Raw genomic sequence first — 26,999 nt, 5'->3', positions numbered from 1 at the left:
CAACTATCTTTCTACTGCTGGATATTTAATGTCATCTATAATTTTCCAAGACTGTCAATCAAGTTATTGTAGTTTAAATATACTTCTTAGGATTCATGGAAGGTAAAATTCTTGGTCAAAGACATCAATACTTTAAAGCTCATATATCTTTGTAGATATACAAAGGAATATATGTAATAATGGTATCTGCAACAACGTGCTTCATTGCTTCTGTGCCTTATCTCGGTGTCTTTACACTACCCACTGTATTTTCGTCTTTTGGATCCTGTTAAAAATAAGTCAGATCATGTTACTTACTCCGGGGCTCATAACCCTTCAATGCCTGCCTGCCTTACATTTAATACTAGCTAAAATCATCATAATGGCTTACAAGGCCTCATTTATTTGGCTCTGTAATTTCTCTGATTTCACCTCATATTTCTTTCCCATCTCTGAATGCCCTAGATTCCTGGGTGTTTCTCATTGTGACAGGAATACTCATGCCTCAGGGTCTCTGAAATGACTCTTCCATCCATCAGAAAGATTTTTCCCCAGGTTAACTTCCCTGGGATGTAATTCTTACCTGAGATATAGTTATATCACTCACTCCCTCACTTCCTTCAGGCTTTGTTATGTTACATTCTTAATGAATCCTTTCCTGATCAACTTTTTAAAATTGTAAACCATTCCTTCTTCTACTTCAGCAATATTCCCCACTTCCATTCCCAGCATTATTTTTCTTCAGAGTACTTTTCATGTGATCATATGATGTATTCCTTTATTTATTAATTTTTATTGCCTGTCTCCCCTTAACAGACTATAAGCTCTTAAGATTTAGAAACATGTCTGGCACGTGGTATTCTCTCAGATATATATTAGTGGAATGGATAAATGAATAAATGTATGTATAGCATCATCAAAACAAACCTTGACGGGACTTTAAGAGAAAAAAAAAAAGTTTCAATATACATGTTTTTAAATAAAACATTAGGTACTTACCCTTTCCAGGGTAAATGTCCTAACTACATATTCAGCAAGTGGTTCCATTTCTACACAAGTTACTTTGAAGTCACCATAAACTTCAGTATCATCAGGCCAATACTTATAGCACTTAACCTAAGTGACAAAAAGAATTCATAGGTGAAACTAACACATAATACACATGAACCACGATGGTTTAATCTCAATGTTAACTCTTCATGTCACAGTTAAAATACAATTAAAAGATTTAAAAAATGAGAAAAGACTCTGTTACACAATAAATAGAAAGATCTCATAAAAATATACAAGCCTGATAATGCAATTAGATTCTGGTACATAATCAAAGCTTATTTTATTACCAAATGAGAAATCAAACAATTTCTCAGCCATCAAAGGTTCACGTAGGGGAGCACTCATTTGATATGCTATGCCTATAATTTTTGTCAGTTGAACAATATTCTATTTCAAGTTTGTTATGTTTTGCTATTCAAGTTATACACACTCATGTTTTATGACATATATATTTATTTCTTCTTACCCGGCCAACCTCAACTAAATTTGTAACCATCACAATGCAGGCAGACTGTTCTTGCCAGATCATTCTCCAGAAATCATACACCGTTTCATGAACTGGGCCTATGAAAAAATTAATGTGAATATTATGTTATCAGAGAAATTTTTCAGTTAATAAGAAATTGAGAAAAGATGAAAAACAATGCAAACTAAAAAGAGCCAAAAAAAGAAAATTAAAGGTCTAACACAAAATGTTACTGAAAGAACTTAAATTCAGTTTATATCTAAATTCACTCTATAGGCAAAAACAGACATGTACAAGTTTGTTTGTTTTTCAAATTGTCTTCTATACTTCCCAGTTTAGAAGATGATATCACTGGTTTCAGAGTATTTATATAAGTCACTAATGCATTACTTTAATGAATATTCAAATACATGTGAAAATAGGATGTCTTATGCCACTATCAGCCAAATAGTACTTATTACCAACTAAATATATGCACATCATTTATAAACAGTGCATTTTTAGTGGTTAATGAAGAAACATCATACATGTAAGGGCACACCCTAATCTTATCCTATAGTACCATCCTCAAACTGCAAAAGCATCTCCTGGGCCCTACTCTACTCATTATCATAAAACTAGAATATTGTTCACCATGGATAATCTTTCTAACTTTAAATAATTTATATTAGGTTGGTGCACAAGTAATTGCGGTTTTTGCAATTATTTTTAACCTTTTAAACCGCAATTAGTTGTGCACCAACCAATTAAACTCAATTACTCCAAAAATATGTGAAACCACTTAAAAATGACCTCTGTCAAAACAGCAAAACAGCTTTTGTTTTACTTTCCTCTTTTACAAAATAGGAGTACAGGTTTCTCTTCTGATGGCCAGAGGTCAATTTGCAGAAATAACTAAAGATGTTTTTGTTGTTGAAGTTAGGATAATTTTATTCCCCAATGTGCCGCCACAACAAGATTTCCCTACTTTCTTCTTATTTTACACAAAGAATGAACTTGATAAAATTCCCGTTAGCCCTTTGTTTTGTCTCATCCTTGACTTGTAAAAAAATTGCTAGAAGATAATCTAACATCTCATTATCACAGTTGGTCTTGAGTATTGCTACATTCCAGGCCGACAGACTCAGGAAAGAAAACAGGCACCTTATATGAGTTGAGACCTCCTGTGCTTTCATTAAAAATAAGTAATTCCTCTGTACTACTGACTAGTACTCTGGGACATGAGGGTACTAAGAGCCAAATCACAAAAACTACGAGCAGCTTCTTTTTTACTTGTAATTACAAAAAAAAAAAAAAAAAATCAAACTTTAATATATATACATTTTACACAGATAAAACAATCTGTATTATACAAATGAATAAAGAGCAGTGTTTCTCAGAAGAGCTCATTTTTTTTTTTAAGATAATTAAGGCAAAATTCTGTAAAAACACTGATAAATAAATAAGCACAAATTTGTTCTACAACATTTAAAAGACAAAGTTTTACCTTGTGTTGCAATGTAGTGGCTTGGTCTCTGGTAGCCCTAAAATAGAGAACAAATTGGTCATAATTTTACATCAGTATCAGAAATAAATGAATGAAGGCATAAAAAGATGAAGACAACCACCTGTTAAGATTAAGTTATAGTAAAAAGTCCAGAAATGAGTAGTGAACTTATAGTTCACTTCTCAAACCTACGTTATCTGAAACGTAAAAATAAAACAGAAATTAAATATTTAAGGGCTCTGATTAGACTATAAATTGCATGACCGAGATTTATTTGCTAGGGAGTAACATCATAGATTTTGTTTGGTTTCACTAAAATGTTTATGCCTTCATGTTAATCTTCAGTCATTCATTCCTTGCAAAACTGTGTTTGAAAATACCAATTTTCATTTTACCATCCCAAAGTACAACACACTGCATTACAAATGGACAACGACATATTAGAACCATAAAGAAAATAACAGAACATTCCAATGTTAAAGCTGGACAATGCATGTGTGCATCAAATCAAAGTCCTGCTGAGATTTTATGGAGAATATTCCTGTTGTCTAATATGTTCAGGAATCTGCCAAACTATTCTGTGTGTGTGCACTGATAATACTAATTTACACACACATAATTATAGGTACACACATATATAGGGAAAGAGGAGTTTTAAAATATATATCTTATCCTGAACAAAAAGTTTGGTACTTTTTCTTCTTTTTATAATGTGCCAAGAGCTCTATGTGGTTAAACATTTAATATTGTTTCAATAAAGAAATTAGTCCTGATAAGGAGTAAGTTGTTAGTTGCTCTCAATTGGTTTGAATTCCAAAAGATCACGAGGGGCAAAAATGTGAATGGAATAATGGGGTTGAGCCTTGTGTTTGTTGTGTATTTACCAAAGTACTTTAGTAAAAGCCTGTGGTACAATTTATCTACATTTTTGGTGTGGGCAACTCAATACAAATATAAAAGTTTGAGATCTCCAATCTTAAAACTTATAGGTTGAATGCTATACTGTTGCAAATTTGAGTTTTCTATTTCTTGATATACCAACATAGCACAGTGTTTTATGGAACTTTTTTCCCCCCAAGCTTTATAAGCACTTCATTTCCTGTTTTTCATGAAAAAAAAAAATACCAATTGCTGGAATTCTAAAAGTAAGTATATCAAACTAATGGGAAAGGGAAAATTATGAAAGTGTGTATAAACAGTCAAAATACACTGGGGTCTTAAGACAAATATTGGATAAAAACACAGCCTGATTTAGAGCACACTTTTAACATATGAACCATTAAATACAATGATAACAAGGCTCCAGTGTATATGTCTTGGAAGAAAACCAAGGTTAAACTAAATAGGTAAGAACAAGTACAAATTTGGTAGAGAATTGTTGATATTTTTTATTCTAAAGTTTAGACCAATAGCATAGTTTTCCATGTTAAGATGTCTGATAAATTTAAAATATTCGATGAGAGTAAAATGAGGATCAGAAATTTTACCCATATACTCAGAGGCTATACTTAATAAAATTTATTAATTCAAAATTATAATTACAATTCACAAAATAACTGTAAAATATGAACTTAATAAATGTAATAAAATTGTTACCACTTTAGGGAAATTAGAAAAAGTTGGGTCCTAAATTTCATATCTTTTATAGATATAAATGTATACACATATGCTGTAATACTTGATATTTCTACCTTTTGCCTTCCAATTAATGCATATTTTGAATTGATTAATTTTAGCACACCTAGATTTGAATTATTACTATTTTTAATAGCTGATGTTTAATGAGTGCTTAATACATGCTAGGCACTGTGCTCAATGCTCAACATGCATTAATTACACCATTTAATTCTCGCAACAAAGCGATAAGGTTAGTACTGTCATTATTCCCACTGTACAGATGAGGAAACTGAGGCTCAGAGAGATGAAATAACATTCCCATGATTTCCGATGTGATTTTGAACCAAAAAGTATAAAAAAAGAGCCTGTCATTCTTATATGTAAAGTTATGTTTGCCTCCTTAACAATATTTTATCTTTCATTTGAAATTTATTTTTTATTAAATAAAGAATTTGCATGTAGATATATTTTAAGTAAAATTTACAGTGAAATATATGATCAAAATAAGATTTTTTTATTTGTATGATTCAATATATATGTGTGATATGTATATTTTACAAACGGAATTTGGTAATTATTTTGCCGAAGTAATTTTAACACTTGACAAACCAATACCACACACCACAAAATAGTTTCCCTACCATTATTCACATCAGAAGTCAAATATAAAAAGTAGAATTTCAGAAACACTAATACACATCATACTATCCAGCTTCTCACATATGTTTAGGGAAGGGTAAAAGTCAGAAACACAAATCATCAACAAATAAAACTCAAGTACATAATAAATTGTCAAAAGCTAAAAATGGTCCTGTTTTTCTAAACATAGAAAAGGGAAGGAGATAAAATAGATCTTTACACATGTAAAGGAGTTACAAAGAAATGAACAAAATACAGATAAACTGTATGAGGCTAATTAGGTGAAGCATGCAGAGATAACTAGTAGTAAGCATTAGTAATAACTGTAATTAAGAGTAGTTACATTGAATATGTATAATAGGTACTGTTATTTACATATAGTGGTACTTACATCCCTGTACAGCCAAATCTACAGCCCAAACCAAAGTCAGGTGTGAAAGAAAGCACAACAACGTCAGTAAGTACTAGGATGTAGAACAAGGAAAAGTGTACAGTTTGTTCTTTATTTTACAAAGCTAGCAATCACTTTATAGGTAATAACAAGCAAAAAGATTTACATATATAAGCCAACAAATTGGGCACACTGAACTATAAAAATACTTACATCTATATAGTTGGCATTAATGTAATCTGAAGAAGGATCATCCTCAACAGGCTGCAAAATTACTCTGGAGTGATCATCTAAAAATGTTAAATAATAAAACAAAAGCTATTAAATATCTCCCCTGTTCTGAGACAATGACACTGGTAGAGACTTGAAATCGTTTAATGGTTGATAAGAGCTTACCCACTGTAACTATATAAATATTTTAAACCACCAGTTATTTGAAGAAATACAAGAATTTTAATGAGCTCATTACTTATTATAACTGTAATATTCCGTAAATAAAGCTTCAATGACTAACATCTTCATAGTTAGGAAGCTTTTACGGGACATGGTGATGTCTGATGAATAATCATTCGAGTTACGGACTAGTCTAAGGTACTAAACTTGCCTTAACTCCTAATTTGGCTTCTTAGGCATGATTTTAAATGGATAGGATCCTTTCCCCTGCACTTTACAGCAAATGGGCCATGGAACCAGGTAATGAATTTTGAACCCCTGCTCTCAACTTCTTATTTCTTGAGACTCAAGGTTAAATTTTGATGCATTCATAAGATACTTTAAAATAATATAAATTGAGAATAGAGTGGTCAAAGTAAATAAGTAGCTAGTTACAAGCTAAATTATGTTACTTTCCTTACTGCTTCTGTGGTGTCACATAATAATTAGCTTACTTATCCCTGTATACAGCTTGAAGACTTAAGGAAGAGGAAGTCTCTAATGATAAATAACATGGAGCAACTGGAGTTTAGACACTGGCTCCAAGGAAGCAATAAAGGTATGCAGAAAGAACAACACTCCCACTTTGAATATATTTGATGGAGGTGTTACAGCAATTTACAGAATTTCTTTTCATTATCCTGATATTCTCAGCTTCTTAATAACACCCCATGCATTTGTGTGCAAACATAAAATCAAACAGAAGTATCTCCACAGGGTGAAGCGTGTAAGTCAATTTAATTAATGAAGATGATGACAATTTCTGAGTCATTGCCAATAGCTAATGCCGTGTTACTATTAAAAAGATTACTGTATAAACAGATGTGCCATCCTCTGGGATTCTCTTACTGTTTATCTTCTAAAGTTACTGCTTAACTTCTACACACAATATTTATATTCACTAAGAATTGTATGAGAACTTACATGCTATAATGTTTCCATATCGGTTTTTTGCTCTATTTTGATCTTTTTTAGCTACATCCCAAGATGCTGACTGTCCTTCAAAGAAGCTCTGGGGAAAAAAAAAGAAAATATTAACAAGTAGACTGAATTTAATTCCTTTTCATGAATGAGGTTTATCTGTTCTGCAGACCAAAGCAGTAGAAGCCACTTTCTCAGGGAGGGAGTCCTACAGTAGTAAAGAAGTTACAATTTCAGACCTCAAAGCTTGTTTGCTGGAACTCCTACTTGGATTGGGCTGAGTTCAAATTAAGGACAAGAAACAACTTTAGACAAAAAAGGACCTTAAAAACATTTCAAATTTAAGATCGCTATAATTTTGTGGGATGAAAGTAGAAAAAGCATCAAAAACTTCAAAACTACTTCTAATGAATTATTTTTTAAACTTGCTTCCTTTTGCATTTATAATAGGGGGGAAAAAATAACCAACCTGTTTTCGGCCATAACCATTCATTACATTATGTGCAATACATCACAATTCAGTTTCTTTGAAGATCATGAAAAAGATTGAGTCTCTACAACAAGAGGCCTTATGAAAATTAAAAAGAGTCACCATCTCCAAGAATCTTGGAACAGATGAATTTGTTGATTTGTTTAATGATCATATGCAGCGATTTAAAATATCGATATAGATTTCTTTTTACAGAAAAACTTTAACTTTGCTCAACACAGGAAATGGGGTCTTCAAAGAGTCAACGGTCTTTGAAGTGAGGTACACAGGAATACACATGAAATGAGCAAGAAGAAGCCGCTCTGGCAGAACATTATAATTCCTTGCACTATTTCGTTACCACAGCACAGTGTTTCCGGCATACATGTAAAACCAACTTTCAAAATTTAAAGAGAATTGTATTCACTCCCAAACTAAGGTATACAAGTACTCTAAAGAAAATGTAGAGTTGAGAGGATTCTTCATGAAGCGGGATGTATTCTGAATGGTCTTTCAAAGTAAATGATTGCTTGGATTCTTGCACTTTAAACGTGTGTGTAGAGCAGTACTTGTTTGGTGGTGGAGGAGCTTTCCTCTATGCCCCAGACTGATATTCTCAGTAAGTGAATGTAGCAAAGGAACTGTGTCCTTTGTACTGTACTAGGTTTATTGGGATGTTTAATTTAAATCACTTCCCTTACAGTTTAAATCTTGGTATTTGGGTTTGAATAGGAAGATGAAATAAGGTTGGGAGAATTTCCCACATGCTTTTTCTGGCTTCCTAATGTCTGGATTTGCAGTGCTCTGTTTTATTTCTTAGCCACCCTCAACCAATAATGCACAAAACAAAACTAAAAGTGACAATTAGTACATTTAGAACACAAAGCTTGATCCCATTTCTCAACAGAGTGTCAACAAGTGAAGAGGCAGAAAAGTACCTACTACTTAAGTCATTCAAATGATAGAATCTGTAATGATACAATGGGACTAATATGAATTTTTGAGTAGGGAAATATAAGGTCTAACAGTGTGGTTTTTAAATAACATACCTTTTTCTTTCAATCCATCTACCCCGTCTCCCCATATACACACTTGATTGTTCACTTATAAAGGTTTAGAGAGTTTATAGAGAATTCCACTTCTTGTTATGCTAAACGGAGGAAAACTGTGAACTTCCACTGTGTATCCTGGTTAGAAACAAAATTTAACATAGTATTGAAATTTCACCTCGTATTCCTCTTTGAACCCATAGCTGTCTGATGTCTTCATGAGATTAATGTGCTGCAGTAAGTCGGCCACCCTGATGGCTGGGTGCAGCTGTCCTGTCTGGTATGGGGATTCTGTCCCCTCACAGAGGTAGCGAGGTACGTCAAGAAGACGACTGGACTCTGCCGTAGCGCTGTGGTTCTCATCTGGCATTTTTCAGATTCAAGAAGATTAAAGAAAAAAGACAAAGTTATCTTGTTCAATATACACTACACAAAGAAGATTTTTAAGATCTCAAGATCTTTCTGACAACAGGAGGAAGGGAAAGAAATATAGTACGGGCCTAGGGCAGCCTCCCCATAAATACAAAGCCTTTTACTTCAGCGCAAGGTATGAGGTCAGAGTACATTATGTTTATATCAGCAAGACAACAGATGTTATGAGATGTAGATATATCTGATCCACTTCTTAAAAAGATAGTGGGAGATTTTGCTGGGTTCTTACTGCGTTCTTGTCTTTGCAGTCATAGCACTATAGAGTGGGACCAGAAGATCAAGTTGTCAATTGGAGAGGTGTTTTCATTGTCGACTAAATTGAACAGACTCCTTCGCACCCATATTCCCACCTCCCTGTAGGCAACCCATCCCCACAGGGCTGCTCTCTTTGCCCTTGCAGCCCTACTGAACCCTGCCACCTAGGGCTCCTTACCATGATACACTTCAGACTAGGAAACACGGGCATTCTACAGACTCATTTCCTGGACCCGCTGTGTCTGCTAGCCAGGTTACATGTGCATTTATACTCAATCTCTGTCCCCTTGGTTTATTATTATTATTGTTGTTGTTTTCATTGTCAAGATATTTTGCCTCCTCTCGCTACTATGTGAAAGAAACCTGGTATGTCTCTGTAGGTATTTCCTGTGGATTCGTCCCTGGCACAACCAGGCTGAGCTACACAGCACCTGCTTTATGATTTCATGGCCTCTTGTTCTACATTCATTTCATTTATTCTACATTTTAATCATTTGTTTACTGGTCTATTTTCCTCACTAAACTCTGATTGCTTATAGTGCAGAGACAGAGTCCTATTTTTTATTTGTTTATTTATTCATTTATTTTTATTCCTAGTGTCTGGTGCAAAGCAGTCAATAAACATTTCCATGAATGAATTAGATAAAATCAGTTGAATCCCTTACCACCCACATTTAAGTGTAGGCCCCATCCCAATTGTATGATTAGCTTAAAATGAAAAGAAACTTTAAAGCATCTTTATGTCATAAGAAGGAAGAAAAGAACAAGAACATTTTACCTATGAAGAATAATTATTATTTTAATGACCATAGTACTAATCATTACAATTAGAAGAAACATGCTTATTATATTTATCACATTTAAACTTACCACTAGAAAAACTAAAACAAAAACAAAAGCCAATGTTTTACGGTGTGTTATTTTGAAAAGCATTATACTGCCATACTCATTAACAGAAAAGAAAGTACACTCTTAGGGGAACTTTTGTTTTAAATGGTAATGCATACTGTAGAGATGATACTTAATTAACAGTTAAACATATTTCAAGTGCTGGTACATTTGCCTGTTCTATCACCAACTCTACAAATAGGATATGGCAAAAAATGAATTGTTGTCCCCATGATAAACATTTTTTCTTCCTGGAGAAGGGAAAAAAAAAAAAAAAAAAAGAACCCCACAATCAGATTTGTGTGCTTCTATAATTTAGCTTGATTGCATTTACTTTATTTTCTCTTATTAGGCTGAGTGCAATTTTTTTAAATTTGCATATACTTCTAAAAATACCACATTAAATAAAAAATACCCCTGGTGGAGGCTATTGTGACCTAACCACTCAAATGAATGAATGCCCTTTTCAGGTTTTGCCCACCCCTATACACACAAACATTTGCTAGCAAACAGAATTCATGAATTTTCCTCTTCTTCATTTGAGACTACACTCAATTGATCTACCTTTCCTAAAATGTTGCAATTGATAAACTGGCATAAAGAATATAAACATCACTAAAGTAAAATTAAATTTGGAAGCTACTGATTTGGGCATTATCACAGAATACACAGCTTAGGATGAGGAAGTAAAGAGAACAAATCATGTCAGAAAAGCGAAATGCATTCACCCCCGCTAGAATACGCTGCTCTATGGAGCAGCCCCAGAGCTCACATGTGCCTGCTGGAGCAGCAGAATATTTACATTTGTAAAAGCCTCCGTGAGAAACACAGAATTCACCTATATTCCAAATCTTACATAATTATGTCCCAATATGAAACAGACAGCATCTTTTGTTTTGCATTAAGGTTTAACACAGTAGTACAATGAGCAGTATTCTTTAAAATAATCACACATGAATTCTTAATCTCAATACATTTCCACCTCATTAAACCACCTAATAATGTGACTAGTAGTGAGTACATGTACTCCTCATTATCCTTATTACACATTTAAGAAGAATAACTTCAAGTATTTCCTTGATGGAAAGGTTTTCTAGAGTTCTTTGCAATACACTTACCAGTTATAGGGACTTTAACCCAAAGAAGCAGTAAAGCACAAAAAAACACAGATATATGAATTAATACAAAGTTTCTAATCTCTTTTTAAATTGGTAAGTAGATATTAACATCAAGCAATATTTGAAGTGATTTCAAAAATTGCTTTATATACGCAAAATTAGTTGGATGCCAAACAACTAGAGACACCATGAGTCTAAGAATGATGAAAAATGCAACAAATCACTTCTATGTGTTATTAATGAGATATCACTTTTAAAGAACAATTTTTTTTAAACCAACCAGTTTGACTTTCAAAATGAAATAAAATACCTTATGACTATTTATATGAATAGGTTTGATGACTCTATTGTGTTAACTCTAGCCTTCCTTAAACATAAATATCCCTTTCCACAGGACACTTATTATAATAACCTTTGAAACTTCACAGGTGAATAAAAACCCACCTACATTATCTCATTTTCTCTTTACAAAACTCGGTGGAAAAAGTGTGGTAGGAAATATTATACTGTTTTACAGATGAGGAAGTAAAGACAGAAGGTATTTTCATTATATTGTGAGTCCACAGGAGGACTGAGACTTGACCCAATTCTACATATTCTTAAAATATTAGTGTAATGCAATTTTAACATCTAGGCAACGAATTTTTTTCCAGTGAGTTTTAATACTGTTATTGAATTTTACTTCTTAATTTGATGCTGACAGCTTTGTACAGTGCTCAACAGCAGATGACATTTTCAGAGGCATTTGGTGCCTCTCCATTGATCATGACTCCTGACCCCTTCTCATCATGATTAGGGACACCCCTTGAGAAAAATTCTTCAGCAAACTGCCCTGCCATTAACGATGTGGACATGAAAGAGAGAGAGTGTATGCACCAGAGACAGAGAACACTGACTTTCAGATTCTTTCAGACTATATATTCTTTATATGATAAAGTTATATATTTAAATTACCATATTAGTGAGAAAGAGGTGTATTTTACTTTACTGAATTAGAGGTATTGTTCCAAAATAATCTGAAAATGTAATTGAATGCTGAATACATGATTAAAAAAAAAACCATGCAGAAAATGTATATGCATAAGCTAAAGTTTTATGTTCACAAGAAATTTAAATATACAACTGGGGACTTTTAAGATACATTTATCTGGCAATTTTTACATTTCTTTGGTTAAATCTTAAGTATCATATTAGAAATGCTGGGGTAAAACTAATGCAGAACTTGTGAACATAGAAGCAAGCTGGTCATGAATCACTCATGTAAAATCAGTCAAGGAATAGAGTACACATTGAAATAAAGTTCATTCCATTATGAAATATATAATGAGATTAAAAATTAATGTAATTTTACATTTGAAAAGGACTTATGCAATGCTAGCAATATCACTTGTCTAGATGGTATATAGTGGGAAGCCCTGGCTCATTCTAAATCTTTTGAAAGATAACACTTATTTAAAGTGCATACAGAATGCAAAGCTCTGCACAGATATTGCAGCAACTTTAACTGTATTTATAAATTCTTAATAAAGACAAAACTGAAGCCAATTCACACTCCTAATGTTCACTTGGAAATGTATTCTTTAGTTAGTACAAAATTAGGATGATTTAGAAAATCCCTTTCCATCAGGTAAATTTTTATATGTAAACTTTCATATATGTAAAATTCAGGTAGCATTGAGCCCTGATATGTGTGCATGTGGCCTCATTCTACTAAGTTGCATGTATAAACATAAGTCATACATTAAAGGCCATTATACTTTGCTCCACATAGAACAGAACCGAGAATTAATGAATACATTGCTTTAAAAAAGCATACCTTACTAATTTGAAATTCACTAGATCTGATTGGTTTGGCCACCGTTTTTCTCTTTAATAAGACCATGATCATGATTTTTGAATCAAGCTGCATCCTGCACTGCAAATAATTACTCTGTTGACAAAGTTATAACTCATGTAAGGAAGTTGGATCATGCAAAAAAAAAAGATTAGATAAAGAATTAGGGCCTCACCTAACACAGCAGTCGGCACAAGTGGATCACTGGGCACTGTATGTAGGAAAACAAAGCTCATGAAGGAATATATTGTCCTAAAGTTGTATTTTACACTCTTTTTTCCCCCCTTTAACATAGATATATACTTTCTTAAGAAACATAATTATTAAACTTTCTTCGGTTACTATAACCTGCAAACATAAAATTCTCTTTCATCTTGGGTTATCGCAAAACACCAGGAAAGGTACATCTATAATTATAGTTCAGTACTCGTTCAATTTAAAAAGCCAGGAAGATTCAACATGACATTATAAAGACATAAAATTAGGGAGGAAACCTATGCAGATTAGATCTATCAAGTGCAAGGTATTTAGAGAAATAATTATCTCATATTCATTCCAAATACATTTTTTTCAGTTAACTGTGAGAAATAGATTTAATCCTTTCTTCAAGTTCATACGTGGATATTTATAGTTACACAGTTGAATTAAAGCTTCCTAATAAGGAACAAACATAGGCAATAGATAGAAAAGTTTGGGGAACAAAAATGCTTTCAAAATCTTAACTGGTTAACTATCAAATCAAGTTGTTAGATGGTACATCTATATTTTTAGCAAAATTTACTTTCAACAGTTATGTTATATTCTTTCCTATCATTTATCTTATAGAAAAATAAAAATAAAATATATCAGAAAGACCCTATCATAATTACAATGAAATTCCAAAATGACTCATACAGCATTTCTAACTACTTTGATTAGATGAGGGAAAATGATGGGCTGCACTTAGGGCCAGTAATTTCCGAAAATTTTCACCGAATTGAACATTTTGGAAAAACAACCCTCCTTTTTGAAAAAAGACATAAATATACATACAAACTACAAACACTATTTTCTCAGCCTTACCAATATAATCTGTATAAGAAATAATACTTCTATTGCTTACGTCTTCCCTTATATGCGTTTTCTAAACTGGGGTAAGCAAAGCTCTGGCATCTGTGGCAGAATGCCCCTGTATATACAAGGCAAAGAATATACATGATTTGCCTTCCTCAAGTGTCAATTTTACTTGAGGATTTGGAGAAACAGAGTCAGGTAACTTAAAGTAACAAGGACAGTGCTATAGAAAACAATACCAAATTCATAGGAAATTTGAAGATTAATATTGATTGTGAGGCAATTATTCAAATCAGGTGCTATGAAACAGTACTTCAGTCACCATATTTTTAAAACCATGCATTCATAGATCAACATTAGGAATTCAAAATATGGATGGAGGGATAGACGAGTGGATGGATGGATAGATGGATGGATTTCACCATTCCCTGCCAATCCTCCAATTCAGTTAAACTTTTGACTTCACACCAGATATTTAAGTAGTAGATTCCTCTTTTCCTTAGTTCACTTTTTATTACTGAAATTCTCCTGGAGTCTGTAGAATTCTTTAATGGAATAATTTTACCCATGCCAATAATTCCTAGAAAGAATTATGTTTCTTATCTCACAAAGACCTTGATCTTGTGTAAAGGAAGGCTCAAATGGCAAAATAATTATAAACAAATTCTGACATAAACTGATTTTAAGTAGGCAATCAAGTATTTTAATTTAAAGCAATGACATGTGATTTGGTCTGAGAGGTATATGAATATATTTTATGATATAGCAATACAACACATTCACTTTGAAGTTAAAGTAAATCTAGTATCAAGACTGAAAACAAGTTCTTATAAATTCCATAATATTCTCTATCCTAGCTGTTTTCTCTTCCTAGCTGTTTCTTTCATTTCCCTTTCTTACTTTCTCTCACTATTCAAAAGGTAATGTGTTGAATCAGAGTGGACTTAAAGAGCTTCAAAACTCATTTATGAAAATTTTAATGAAGAACTTACATCTGGGACTAAAATTGTGTTGGTCCATGAAGGTGATGGAGAGAGGATCTTCTGCATGCAGTGTGCTCTGATCGGCGTAACTTCGATCCATAGCATTCACCATGTGGGTCATCTCCTGCCGGGTGTTCCCCAGAGCATCTTTGCGTTTCTTAGCAAGCTTGCTGCCAAGGCAAACCCAAAAGGGAAACCTTAGAGTGAGGTTTAAAGGAGAGTTGACACCAGCAGTAAGTAGTTCAGGAAAGCCCAAGGGTAAGGACACAGATGTGGTTTAGAAACTCTAAACATAATTCAGGTCATGATTTCAGGATTTAAGTATGACATTCAAACAATATTTGTTGGTGACTATAAAGCTATTTTATTTGTCATATAGATATTTCAAGTTTCAAGCTGTCAAATCCCTTACCATTTCTTGTATTTTATCATTAAAATAAATTTCTATATAACTATACTTTATTAAAACCAGAAGTTAATACTTCTATATTAGAGTTGTTCAATAAAAATTTTAGCTAAAACGAAGTTTCAGTTTTCCTCTTGGGTGATTAATTCTTTTATCAACTTTTAGCAGGTCTTCTGGGGAATAACATGGATACCTTTCAAGTTTATTTTACCATAGCCATCCCAGCAAAATAAACAAAGCAATTCCATTCTTCATTCTCTGTTTTGTTATTCAGTAAAACTGCGACATGTGTGGCATTACCATATTTACCAATATATTTAAACATCAATCCCAACCTGCTCTGGAGACTTAAAGAATCAACCACAGCTAGATATAATGCAAATACACAGGAATATATAGGGGAAATATATATATATATGTATTTTTTTTTCATGGTCGTATCCCATATAAGAAAAGTACTTTGAAAAATGCTATGTAGATGTATTACACAAATGATCATAATCTTGAATTACAGACATAGTCAAATCCTAAAAATGTGTTTTAGAACCACATGGCAGTGTATCCACTATAGAAATGCCTTACAAATTTAGCAGGGCAAATGACTTAGGGGACTTGGAAAAATAGAAGAGTTAGAATTTTGAGCTACTCAAATACTAACATATTTATCTTATATATCAAGGATATAAAATATGTTCTGGTTCTTTGTGAGTGCTACACATGAAACATGCAATAAAAATATTAAACATATATAAAACATTTATATAACATTAACAACACAATTTATATATGATATAAATAAAAGCACTCTAAAAACTTGTAGTAGCCAGATTATGTTTCTAAGTTTATGACAGTTTATGTTGCCTTGAAGTATTCTTTAGTTGTTTTAAGAATATCATTTCTCAGCTACATTATTAAGTAAGGACATACTATTCTGATTCTCATTAGTAACTATACTAGAGTAAATATACTACAAATACTTTCTAAGAGGCTCATTAAATAGTTGTGTTTATGTCCAAAGGATTTTCCTTTAAAACATTAATCTAGCAGTTCGGTAGCTACTCCTGTGTAGGATATTTTACTCTGAGAATTATAATACTTGACCTCAGGGGACATACACCCAATGTACCCAACATACTGACACAGCAGAACTGACACCTAAATAAGACATTCATAAACTAAGCTTTAGGGATAAAAATGGCATTATTATTTTTTTAGAAATAATAATGACAGTATTAGTAATAAGAAAACTATGACGAAAGGATAATAAGAATCACCAGCATCATTACTACGACTACCACTACACCATCAGTCACCACCACCACCACCACCACCACCATCACCACCACTACCACCACTACCATCATTTATTAGCAATATTTCCTCTATTCTTTGAAAGACTTATCTCTTTTTCTAGGCTAAGGGGTAACATCCCTCTAAAATCCTTATACATTTCAGACAACTAAAACAAATGAGTGCTGCTGCCAGTAGTAAGACGCCCTATGGAAGGGAGGTGACTGTGGAGAACTGGAGAGTGGTTTAGGGGGCAACTTGCCAAAGTGACGACTGGCATTTGATGCCAGTGTTGAGCTTCTGCTTTTTAAACTATTTTTAAAGTGAAGTTGTGAATGTGAATTTTTATGTTAAATTTGATGATTTTTTTCAAGTAGTTTTATTTTTTGAAACAGTGTGTGTGGCAAATTAAACATCAGAAGGTCATATTTTAGGCTACAGACATCACTTCATCACTTTCCAAACTTACCTCGAGGTTCTCATATAGGATATTTAATGTTCTTTAACCTACAATGTTCGTTTATCTCCAATATCTGTTTCACTTCTATTCTGTCTCACTGCAGCAGGGAGGCTTCTTTGACAAACCCCAGTACAACTTGTCTAGGGTTAGGTTGCTCTGCTAGGTGTTTTTATAGCACCATGTTTTCTGCCTGTAATAACACTCATCACACATCATTGCTACTGTCCTTTTAGTCGTTTTCCCCACTGTGTGTTCCATGACGGGAAGAACCATCTGCACATTCCTAGCACTTAGAGCAGCGTCTGGCACATAGCAGGCTCTCAAATAAATACTTGTGGAATGGATGAATTAGGCCTGTTATATGCTTGGCACTTTTCATTTGTTAATTCAATCAATTCTCAGATCAATCCACTGAAAAAGGCATGAGAATTCTAACAGTATAAATGAGTTTATTGAGGCTCAGACAAGTTAAATAACTTGCCCAAGGTTATTTATCTAATGAACAGTGAAAAACGACCTGGTTCCAAGGCCTAAGCTCTTATACTATATCCAGTTGCTGACTTTTTTTTTTTTTTAATGCCACATTACAAAGTACACTATAATATAAAGCATTTACTTGCTCTAGGAGTTAAACATTAGTTGTTATAAATTTAAGAAGGATGTGAATGCAGCACAAATATTTTGCCATCTTAAAATTTTGAAACAGCAAAAGATAATTTAAGAAATAACGTCTAATCTTTGTTTCCTCGGCAAGAAGAAAGAATGAATTCATTCCTCAAAAGCTGTAAGAAATGGAATTGGAAAAAAAATAACAACTTGAAATTTGGATTAAAAATAATGTCAATATTTTGAAGATGGGCACATTCAAAGAAAATAGAAAAGGCATCTTCAAACTTTAAGGTTTTATTTAAAAAATATACATTAATTTATACATGTATTAAAATTAAAGAAAAATACGAAGTAATGAATTTGTCAAATGCATGACAGGTAAACGTTTTCAGGGAAAGGAAGGATTTTTACTTTTTAGATTCACAAACCTTCGGTAGTTGTCAAATTACAGTGGAATATAACTTTTGTTAATATCTGCCAGCCAGGTACTATCAGTTTGGTTCTAATACCTTAATTCTTACAACAGCCCTAGAGGTAGGCTTTCATTCAGGTTATTACCAAACGAATAAAAATTAACATTAGATTTAAGTGTTTTGATCAAGAACTGATAGTTACTATGATGATGTCAATGAATGTTAGCTCAAAGATCGCATCTAGTTTACTTTTAAATTCTACTCTAATTTATTTTTACTTTTATTTTAAAAATCTGTAATTCAGATTAGCTTCATTAGCTATGTTCAAGCAGCGTTTAAAAGCATATCTCTGTGACATACTTTCTAATCATGATTAACAATGTCCGTAGCCCTAAGTATTACAATAACCATGTCATAATCTATTACCAAGTCTAAAATACAGAAATCTTATCAATTCACTAAAAGTCAATCCCATTCTAACACAATCAATACATGGATGGTTAATGGGAAGCTTATTGAAATTTTCATAATTAAATACTTATTGATTTCTGCATGGTTGATGCTTTGTATCCCTGTGAACAACAAGCTTATATAATGTGCACTTCAGGACAGTTAAGCAATTCATTTTGCAACTACTTGAATTTGACAGATGTGCAAATGACTTTCATTATCAAAGCAGCCAACAGCATAAACTTCTGCAGGTGGATATATGAGTGGGCTATAAAGAGGAAAAGTGCTCCATCATTGTATGAAATGGTACAGTTAATTACCTTTGGCTTCATCCAACATGATTTAACAAGGATATTATGATTCATCACAATAAGCTAGGAGCAGTTAGTTTACACCTGCTTGTTCAGAAAATTTTAAGAAGCCAAATGTCTGTAATATTTAAAATGTTGGCAGAATTCTGTTGCATTCATTGAGACTTTTAACAAATTTTGTTGTAAAACTAGCTTAAATTTACCTCGTGAAATAAATACTGTGGGATATATGCCCCATATATATGTAATCACAATCCTTAGGTCTTACATTGATCAAGCAATGCCTGTGAGTACTTGGTTATATCATTCTTCTGGATTGGATGGATACCCTGGAATCTAATGTAACAAACTGAAAATGACCAGGGAAATAGAATAGATAATACTCTCCATCTTCATACAAACTAACAGTCCATACCTAATTACAGGATGAGCTAAGACTTTGGTAGAGAAGAGGAGATATGTGACATCTATGTATGCTTTGTGTAGCTTGAAGAGGCTATATTAATTTTTATTTTGGTTTTGGTTTAATAAAATAATAGTCCTATTTAAGTTAAAATAAACAATTTTCGTCTCTAAAATAATTTTTATTTCTTTGTCACTGCAGTCTTATGATTTTTATCCATTTGTGTTCACAAGAGCATACTGACTGCCTAGATGGCCAGACCAAAGGTGTTCATCCTGAAGTTTTAAGTCATCCTGGATTCCTGGATATGTGGACACAGATGTCATCACAACCATTTCTGATATGATTTGCATCCTGTGGATACACTCTTGAATGTTCTTCAATGAATACATCACTTGGGACATTTTGTCAAATATAACACTGTTACACAAAGATTGGGATTTGTGAGTTATAACCACTATCTCTACCAGATGAGTGAGGTATCATATTGATAAGGCACAGGTTTGACATAAGTAAATAAATGATGTTTTTGGCTGTAGATTAAAGCTACTTATGAAAAATTGAAACAAAAATTAAAAGTAGCTGAACATACAGAAATACAATATCCCTTTTAAAAAAGATTAACAAAATAAATTATTAGGTAAACTTTATAGGTTTAGAGTCCAGAAAAACACATTTTTTGAAATCTCACCAAAATTGCAAACATCTTGCTTTTTAAAAATTTTTGTTGTGTTTTTTGAAAAGGGATACTGCATCTTTAACACACGTAAAGTCGTATATCACCCATTTTCTACTTACAGGTAGTAGGAGTAAGAATAGTAGCTCCTCCTGGCAAGCAAATCACAGACAGTGGAAAAAGAGAAGCAATGGTGAATGAAAAGCGTGACTCTGTCACATTCAATAAAGCAGAAAAATGTGCGTTAAAAACAAAATGAAATAAAATAAAATTCATGTTTTTTGTTTGTTTGTATTTCAATATGCTCATGCATTGGTTAGATATATTCGCCATGCAATTAGACAGATATGCAATAGAAAAAAAAATTTTAAATACATAATTTGAGAAAAAAATAACATGCTGATATATTTTATAACCAAAAAATTGAAAAATTAAATGGATTGTGTATTTTCAACATGCAGTTAAGCATAATATCATCCATTAGTATCTAAATGTCATGACAGATGGAACAGCTGTGTATAGAAATTGTACACTAAATTGACTATTTTTCTATAGATAAAAACATAAATATTTATTAGGTTAAATAGAATATATGCAGAATGACACTAAATTTTTATAAACAAATCATTATATCTTAATGGTACACAGGTACATACATATATTATGTGAATATACATATGCACCATACAGTATATGTAAACAAAGGTATTTCTACAGTAGATGTATGTGACCATGATATCATACACAAACATTTACTGTATTAAAACATAATTTCAAATTTATGTTTGGAATTATTAAAGTAGTCATGCGGCACATTTAAAATATAATACATAACCAATGAAAAAATGGAATACACTTGGAAATAATTCAACAGTGATTAAATAAAAGATGAAATTGCGTTTTGAAAGATGCAATATCCCTTTTCTTAGCCTAAAAAAACTTACTTTATATATACCCTCAGCTGTAAAATTTTACTAAATTGAATTCCAAACCATTTCTTTACACAACAACCAAGAATACACAGAACTTTTTTCAACATGCGAAATACACTTATGTATATTATTCCTAGTGAAGGGTGAAGTCTTGAGAAACTTAGTAATTTGCATAAAAATAAAGATCATAAAAGGCTAAAATAATTTGTCTTTCTATTATTTTTATTATAAATTTGTGTATTAAAAGGGAAACTATATTATATACTAAAATTGTTTACCTAAATTTGATACTATCCAATACTTTTATAATAATTATGCTTTTGTGTATGTACAATATAGTTGTGATTAAATCACAGAGGATACAAGTGTGACACACAACATATGAGTAAAAGTCATTACAAAGTTGCTTAGACAAGTAAGGGATTCAAGTAATTTAGTTAAAATATTACATATTGGAAGGTAATATATCTAAATATGTGACTTTATCTATAAAATTGCAACTTTTCCTAGTCATAGAGGTACTGAGGATGAGAAACAAAAGCCTTAGCATACTTTCTACCAAGAGGTAATCAATTAAAGCTTGTTTATGAATACTCAAACATTAAACATTCTATAGACAGGCTCATTTATCCAACCATTTCAAATATGAAAGATAAAATAATTTGTTACATTATGTAATTTTAGCGAGTTGTCAGAGCATTTTACCCACAAGAAGAAGAGGAGGAAGAATAAGAATAAGAATAAAAAGAAGGAGGAAAAGAAGGAGGAGGAGGAGGAGGAGGAGGAGGAAGAAGAGGTGGGGGAGGAGGAGGACATGCTTAGAGATTGTTTTGCTGTACTTTAGGAAATTTAGGTTTTAACTTTTATATTACTTCTACAATAGAAAGCCATGGATAAGAAAGACTCCAATAACATATAACCGTTTTCAAATAAATAACAAATAAATCCGATTAATTTAACCCAATTTTAACTGAGTGAGGACATACTCAGAGGCCATTTTCTTGCTTTCATATCTAATCTGAAGGGACTGGAATAATTTTAATCGTGAAGCAAAGTTAAATTCACTCTAAATTGTTTAGTTAACTTTCCAAATATAAATTCACACAAATTGAGACATAAGACAATGATTTTGTTGATATTGACTGGCAAATTTGTATTACTAAAATACTTAAATCTTCCTGTCTCAAATATGATGTATTATCCAACTATAGAGGTAGACAACAGCAAAAAAGAGAAAGCACTATTGGGGAAAGCACGTATGTAGCTAATTTAACACAAAACACTATAATGCATACCTAATATTTCTAATGCAGATGTGTCTTCTCCAACATATATATCTCCAGGGAATAATTGTAAAGAGGCAATACATTAAAATAAACTCTGATGGAATCATTAAACATGTAGTATGAATCTTATCTATATTGTTAATGATTTATTTTGAGTACAAATAGTATATTATTTAATGTAATGTAATCAACACCATTTATTATATTATTCAATAAAACTCATAAATTACAAACACTTCTATATACAAAACTATTTTAGGGCTGTACTCTGCAGGTAAAGATTTTTTAAAGAAGTCCTTCCCAATTTCATTATTGTCTAAAACATATAACTGGATTTTGGAGAGCTGTATTAGTTTCTAAGACAATGCCTTATAGATAATGATTTTATAGAATGGAAAAAGCTTATAAAAACTGTATACTTTAAATGTTTTTCAGCAGAAGTATACTTTAATCACCAGAATAGAATTTAGTTTAAATTCTAGTACATCTTAATATCTTTGTATAATTCCAGAAGATGGCGATATTAGTTGATACAGTATAAAAGACTAATGATCAATTTTTAAAAAGTTGACTGTTCATATTAAAGTGCTGAAATAGTCAGTGAATATTTAATATACAATTTCACAAAATAGTGTTTATGTTCTTCTCATATCTTATTTATAGCCAACACTTAGAAAAAATAGAGTGAATACAAAATAATTCATAGACCATAACCCAAGTATCATGATAAATCATTATTTTCTCAGTCTTAATAAATAATACTTCAAGTAGAAGACAAATTAATATTTCAGGTATCTTTGCACTTGAGATTTTTAAATTAATATATTAATTTTAAGGTCAATGTGACAAAAGGTAGGTATTTATATCTGAAATTAAACAGCAAATATCCAATAAGAATTTATTTTAAAAGCATGAGGAATAGACTCAGATACTGGCAACATGGTTAAAATGCAATTGTTGTTGTTGCTTGTTCTAATTTAAAAGAGCTTGAGGAAACAAAAGTGTTTGAAAACTAGTGACATAAATGATAAGTGAGTGGGACAGAATGAAATCAGGCCTTACCTCTTTTTTACAATTAATATGACAACTAGAAGAAGGAGGATGAACACCAAAATTCCAGCACTGATTCCTGCTATTTTCACCACTCTGTCTGTCTGCTTGGCTGGGTCTGGAATTACTTCTGGTTCTTCTGTTGCTGCTGCTAAATGAATCAAAAAAATAAGTTACTGAAAGGAGCTAATGATCACAGAAAGGAAACTACAGAACTACTACACAAAGGCAACTTGCTTAATTTAGCTAAATAAAAATAATCTGAAAATATAAATACAGAAGCATGTTGAACTACAACATGAGGTATTTAGTGCTCAGGAAAAATCTTTCTGAATAGGGATTTTGTTAACAGAAAAAAATAAAACAGAAATCTAGAAATAACTAAAGGGAATGGTGAACTATTTTTCACCAAATGCCCTTAAAAGTGAGAACACAAGATTTTTAGCAAATAGTACATGGGAAAGAGATGTGGTCAGATTGAGAGTTGCATTTGTTTATGGTTTCATTCAGCAGCAAAGCCCTCTCCACTACTCAAGTGCCGGGTGCTGTGCTTGGCTCTTCAAGTACCTTCACTGGTGCATGCCTGAGACACAAGGATTAAGTCAAACGCCTAGTCCAAATGCTGAAGGTGTGAGTTTATGAGTTGATATATAAGATTGGAAATGAATAGCTGGGTTGGGGGATGAAAAGAATAAGAAAAGAAAAACATCAAGAAATATGTCACCTCCTCCTAACAAATAAAACCCTGATAATAAACTCAGAAAACAGAACTTTGAAAAGATGAAATCCTTCTTTTTTCAATTTTTTTATGTCCTCATTTCCTTTCTCGAAGTCACCACCATCCCCCATATACACACAATTAAAATTATAATCTTTAACCAAGTTATAAGCTCCAGTAACCATCTGAAGAGTTATTTGTGTGTGTGTGTGTGTGTGTGTGTGTGTTTGTTTTTTACCTCATTTACCTTGAAAATTGACAAGGGATATATTATCATATACATTTTACATGATACAAAATCACATACATTTTACAGATTAAAAAAAAACCACGAGGTTTAGAGAGATAAGGATAGATTATAACTTGCTCAAGAACAGAGACAAAATCTAACACATCTTTTATCATCCAAAGCAGCATTTCTCAATGTTTCCAGATCCTTAGACCCTCTTGTTAAGAATCAGAGTGTGTGAAAGAGCACAGGTGCTTCTTAGATTAAGCACATTTGAGAAGCTGTCTTAAAGTCTGCATCACAATGTCAAGAGATGGTGGCTGAATGAACAAACAAATGAATCCCTAAATCTAACCTCATATCTTTCCAATGGGTGATTTGCCAACTCCCTTTTAAAAATAACCCATTTTTCTACATGCCAATCCTTTCTTCTTTAACTTCTCTGTTTTGGCTGTGTTACAGCCCGCCCCTGCTTTTAGCGCTAGTTCTGCATATCCAAATATCTGCTCCAGTTTTCCAATCATCCAGTTTCCCCAAGAGGGGACTGACACAAGGTTGCTAACTTTTAATTTTTCCAGGTAGGAAATTAAAAAGAACTAATACATCTAATATCAATATCATTCCATAAAATGGTAATTTAAAACTAAATCAGTATGAAACATAGTTGAAAAAAAAGTGTTAGAACACAATTTACTTTGTAAAACAATTCACTATAACTGTCTTCATTTATGTTATTTCAACTAGGACCCCATGGACCAGTATTTGGTAACTATTCTCAATTAGGAAAAGCAAGCTTTCGTTTTGTTTCTTCGGGTAAGCAAGGGAGTTTTCTTGTCGGACTTGATACTTTCCATATATCCAGGCTTCAGGGAATTTCCAATCTCATTAATTATGAATAGAACTAGTTCAATGCTTACTACATTTCAAGCTACACATTATGGCTCAATTCATCAAAACATGCATTAAATGTATTGAAGATCTCTTCTATTCCCAGGAGCAACTTTAGAAATACATACATATACATACATACACACACACACACAACAAATATAATAAAAACAGGAAATATATTTCAAAGTTGGACATAAGGCTAAAAAGAATATTCATTAAAATGAGTTGGTTTGACAGTTACTGCTTCAAATAGGAAGAGAGACAGAATGATGTAGAAATCTCCAGAAAAAACTTTAACGTACACAACAAATCCTCATTCACCAATTCAAGCTTATTCTCATCAGGTTTTGTGTTTCTTTCAGAGAGTAATGATAATGATCCCTTCGTGATTTTTTGACATATATCACAGAATTAAATGTTTTGGAAAATCTTTAAAAGATCAGTTCTTGTTCGATGAAGTCCATATGTATTTTAATATACCATTTTAATTCAATAAAACAGATGCGATTATGGGATAAATTGCTAAGATATTATTACATAAGTAGCACGTGTTATATTTCATAAGAATCATCAGAACTGCTAAACCCCACCAGAAGCAAACAACCTTCTTAACATGCACAGGTGCAAATATAAACTATCATCATGAAGCATGAACAGACAGCTTTAATACTAGCTGGGTTTAGTAATTAAATAACAAAAATGACATGAAGGTGATGGGTAAACCAATTCAAATTCAGAGGATGAAAAATACTTTTAAATTGTATTAAATAATATAGACTTGCTAATTAATTAATCTAAGAATATTTCCGGAATGAAAAGTCAAATCTAAAAGTAAATTTCTAACCAAAGGTACTGATAATCTTGAAGTTGTATTCGGGGTGCAAGACTTTTATAATCTATTTTGTAAAACAGTGTTATTACTTTAAAGTCTTAGTCTACATGTCTTTGTTAAACACTGGAATTCACTTTACCAAATGGCTAAAACAGAAAAGAAATACCAAGTTTATTCATTTGGGTTGGGTAAGGGTGCTTGTCTGTCATGATTACTACTTTTGTGCAAGGAGTTGTTCATTGATGCTTCAATCTCATTATTAAACCTGAGTATAGGAGGCCAAACAAACTCTTTAGGAACATGATTTGGTGGCTGTTTTCCCTTGATTGCAAATCCTCCTCAGTCTTAGCAAGGACATAGATTATTATTGTTATTATTACTGCTACGACTAAGAGCATTTTTATCAAATGTCTGCATAAATTCATTACTTTAGATACTTTAACCACACATATTTTTTCTAAGTTCTTGGCCTACTAGAACCAAGGAACATAAATATCCTATTTTAAATGATTCAAGCTTAGAAGATTCATCAACGGAAACACAAGCAGGAAGTCCCTAAGTGAGCATTTTCTATTTTCTTTAAAGAGAGCAAAAAGTTATTATAGTGACTGTACTCTTGAGCCCTATATATAATTTATGCACATACACAAAGGCAATATGAAGTACCTTTTTCAGAAATGCTTTCCTTTGTCATAAATCTTTACCTTTTTTTCTGTCAAAGAATACTCCGACTCTCAAGTGTTCTGAAGCCAAGAGCAGCATAATTCTTTGGACAGTGAGGAAAAAAAAACTAAGGCAGTATTTCATTTTTTATTGGGCAAATTTATGAGATGCTTTTTTTTTTAGCAAAAATAGTTAAAGTAACTTTATAAATCGTGCCCTTCCTCTCACTATTTAAACAAAATTTACCTAAATGTGTAGGTGGAAAACATACACAAATACCTAAAAATTCCACAAAATTACATAAAAAGTAAAATT

The 26,999-nt window shown here is 32.3% G+C and overlaps 1 protein-coding gene across 14 annotated transcripts in view; it reads right to left on the bottom strand.

Annotated features, from left to right (window-relative positions):
- PTPRK (protein tyrosine phosphatase receptor type K) overlaps nt 1-26,999 on the bottom strand; it is a 504,015-nt gene that overhangs the window by 18,232 nt on the left and 458,784 nt on the right. The window contains exons 14-25 of one of the 14 annotated variants that reach the window (XM_074333559.2): nt 23,364-23,502; nt 22,311-22,352; nt 20,206-20,235; nt 15,075-15,235; nt 13,205-13,240; nt 8,681-8,865; nt 6,988-7,075; nt 5,845-5,921; nt 5,632-5,649; nt 2,985-3,021; nt 1,499-1,596; nt 979-1,095 (exon numbers count right to left, since the gene is read on the bottom strand). In XM_074333559.2, the coding sequence (XP_074189660.1) occupies nt 979-1,095; nt 1,499-1,596; nt 2,985-3,021; nt 5,632-5,649; nt 5,845-5,921; nt 6,988-7,075; nt 8,681-8,865; nt 13,205-13,240; nt 15,075-15,235; nt 20,206-20,235; nt 22,311-22,352; nt 23,364-23,502 (1,028 nt within the window). Of the gene's footprint in view, nt 1-978; nt 1,096-1,498; nt 1,597-2,984; nt 3,022-5,631; nt 5,650-5,844; nt 5,922-6,987; nt 7,076-8,680; nt 8,866-10,131; nt 10,329-11,195; nt 11,208-13,204; nt 13,241-15,074; nt 15,236-20,205; nt 20,236-22,310; nt 22,353-23,363; nt 23,503-26,999 lie in introns of those variants that run through there. The other 13 variants (XM_074333553.2, XM_074333554.2, XM_074333555.2 and 10 more) reach the window with 13 other exon arrangements.

This window comes from Rhinolophus sinicus, chromosome 2, assembly GCF_057876585.1.
Source record: "Rhinolophus sinicus isolate RSI-liver-muscle chromosome 2, RSI-T2T, whole genome shotgun sequence".
In the NCBI taxonomy this organism is placed as follows: domain Eukaryota; kingdom Metazoa; phylum Chordata; class Mammalia; order Chiroptera; family Rhinolophidae; genus Rhinolophus; species Rhinolophus sinicus.
The sequence above is the reverse complement of the archived record's forward strand: the minus strand, read 5'-3'. Positions and strand labels throughout refer to the sequence as shown.